The 2,802-nt window shown below is 34.4% G+C and overlaps 1 protein-coding gene across 4 annotated transcripts in view; it reads left to right on the plus strand.

The window, feature by feature from the left end:
- LOC107719364 (fasciculation and elongation protein zeta-2-like) overlaps positions 1-2,802 on the plus strand; it is an 11,115-nt gene that overhangs the window by 4,166 nt on the left and 4,147 nt on the right. For all 4 annotated transcript variants that reach the window (XR_001637509.1, XM_016526768.1, XM_016526769.1 and 1 more), the window contains exons 5-6: positions 1,272-1,537; positions 1,881-1,956. Coding sequence is in view for 3 of the 4 variants with exons in the window: in XM_016526768.1 (XP_016382254.1) it covers positions 1,272-1,537; positions 1,881-1,956 (342 nt within the window). In the remaining variant the exon portion in view is untranslated. The remainder of the gene's footprint in view (positions 1-1,271; positions 1,538-1,880; positions 1,957-2,802) is intronic.

A 2,802-nucleotide genomic window follows, 5' to 3' on the forward strand; every position in this document is an offset into this window, starting at 1 on the left:
GTGTGTGAACAAGTCGTTGCTGCTGCAGCCTGCAGAGCGTGAGCTGCTCCGTCCCACGCAGCCAGAGAGAGATTCTCCAGCGTTCCGCAACAACGCTTAGCTGCCCACCAGTGCGCCTGCCTATAAATCGGTCTAATTTGCAGCACAATCGGCTGATGCCAATTAATTAAAAAATGCAAAAAATCGGCAGATTAATCGGCCGGCCGATCAACTGCATGTGTATATTCATGGCTTTTTTATCAGCCAAACCCCTTTGACCTAAAATATTTACTTGAAGTAGTTTTTAAGTTAATATTTCAGTAATTTAACAACATTTTTGCATGGTTCTCTGATGTCAGTTAATGGTCATGTGGCATGCAGGTAAACAAATAAAATATTTAATATTTTCGTTGTTTTATTTTCCATTTTTATTAGTTTTTCATCAACTTAGAATCCCCTGCAAGTTTTCTCATGAGTATGGATTTTATAAGTATAGATACCTCAAAACCAAGTCGATACTAAAATGTAATGATACCAGTCTTTCTAAATGATCAAACATCAAAACAATAGAAAACCTCTCACCGCTCTTAAAGTTTTGGTTCTTTATTCCTGCCAGTTTTCTTAAATAATTGTATGAAATGCTTACTTATGTGAGACTGTTGTACTTAACTGCTACCTGTTAATATTTTATGTACAATTTTAACTTTGCATAAAAGAGTTTGCACATTAGCACAGGGTTTCCCAAATGGCTGCAGAGAGTTTGTGAGTTGATCAAAAGCTAATAATGAATTTAAATGCCATATCGCAGTTCAAATTGCAGTCACAATATATGACAAAATAATTGCAGTGCAGCCCTATATGTAGATAATTTTTAAATGAAAACGATCAAAATAAAACGCTTATGTTTTATCTGTTTACTTGCATGCCATCTGACCATTGACCAACATCAGAGAAAAGTGAACATGCAAATGTGTCAAGTTATTAAAATATTAACCACTTCCCCTGTGGTAACCACTTAAGTATTCTTCAAGTAAATATTTTATATCTTAAGGGGTTTGGCTGATAAAGTTTGGGAACCCATGTACTGGCATGTTATTGTAATGTATTTTGCTGAATTGTAAAATGGTAACTGTTTAAGTACTTTTGAGGGAAGTTCACATGGATCTTTTATATCTCAGTCAGAGAGTAGTGTTGAAATATTGGTGCTGTAGAAATGAAGATAAGCTTGTGTTTTTGAATGACTGCAGACTTTTTAATCAATTGTTTGACCTTTTCACTCCTCTCTGTCTCAGGCTTGCGCGGTCTGTGCGTGTCTGAGCTGCTGGAGCGTCTGGAGGAGGTGGAGCGACAGATCCGTGGTTTCTCCGAGGAGCTGATCGATCAGCTGGCGGTGAGGGAGGAGCTGGACTTTGAGAAGGAGGTGAAGAACACGTTCATCTCGGCGCTCATCGACGTGCAGAACCGACAGAAAGAACATCGAGAGCTGCTGAAGAAAAAGAGGAAGATAAAGGCCACAGGCGGCGATCAGATATCCAACCGCTCGCATGTGCCAGGAACCGTAAGGATGATAATCACTCATTATCAAGCCCACACAAAAATACATCCGCAGAAATCTCCATAGATTTCTGTAGGACTGGAACATTTTCAAAGCTCTACACAATCCCCTCGTCTGTTCATTTATCAAATAATTTGGCTAAATTCGTAATGCTTCATTTTAGCTTCATTTTACACATTTTGCCATCAGCACAAAGAAAGTGAAAACATCTGTCTCTCAGATCTTAAACATATCTGTTCTCGAAGAATTATTATTATTATTATTATGTTCTGTCATTTAAAAAAAAAATTTGGTTAAATAATCTATAAAAGTGGTATGTTTTTGACCACCTTTGTCTGTTTTTCAGTATTTGACGACGGTGATCCCGTACGACAGGAGCAGAGGAGCGCCGTCTGTAGAAGACCTGCAGATCCTGACCAAAAGTGAGTCAAAGTGAACGCTTGTGTGTCTCTGTTTATGAACATCTCTTCAGGGTGATCCAATTAATGTACAAAATGTAAAATGCACAAAAATGAGACTTTGGTCAGGCCACTTGTGTGAACCTCAGATATGTGTGCTTCACATGATCTTTTAAACTGTAACTATTAGTATTAGTATAAATGATTAGTATAATTAGTATTAGTATAAATGATTGTCATTAAATATTAATTTATCATTTAAATCTTATTTAAATAAAATAAAATAATGTACACTGCTGTGCAAAAGTTTGGGGTTAGAAAGTGGGTTTTTTTTAGTTCGTTTTGTTGTTTGTTTTTTTGAAGAAATTAATCCATTAAATTGATCAAAAGTGACAGCAAAGACGTTTATAATGTTACAAAAGAACTCTATTTTAAATAAATGCTGTTCTTTTTAACTCTCTATTTATCAAAGATCAAAAGATCCTGAAAAAATGTACCATGGTTAAGCAGCACAACTGTTTTTAACATCGATAATAAATATTTTGTGAGCAGCAAATCAGCATATTAGAATGATTTCTAAAGTCACTGAAGACTGGAGTAATGATGCTAAAAATTCAGCTTTGATCACAGGAATAAATTACATTTTAATATATATTCAAATAGAATTAATAATAATATTTTGCAGTAGTACTGTCTTAACTGTAACTTACTGTCTTAACTTTTGAGTGGTAGTGCATATTTTGATTTCTATAAATTAATTTAGATGAAATCTAAATTAATAGTTTAATAATGTTACTGCTCCATAAATCAGTAAAAAAAAAAATTATATATATATATGTATTTTTTTTTTTTTTTAATATATATAATATA

This window comes from Sinocyclocheilus rhinocerous, unplaced genomic scaffold (assembly GCF_001515625.1).
Source record: "Sinocyclocheilus rhinocerous isolate Xijiao unplaced genomic scaffold, SAMN03320098_v1.1 scaffold303, whole genome shotgun sequence".
NCBI lineage: Eukaryota > Metazoa > Chordata > Actinopteri > Cypriniformes > Cyprinidae > Sinocyclocheilus > Sinocyclocheilus rhinocerous.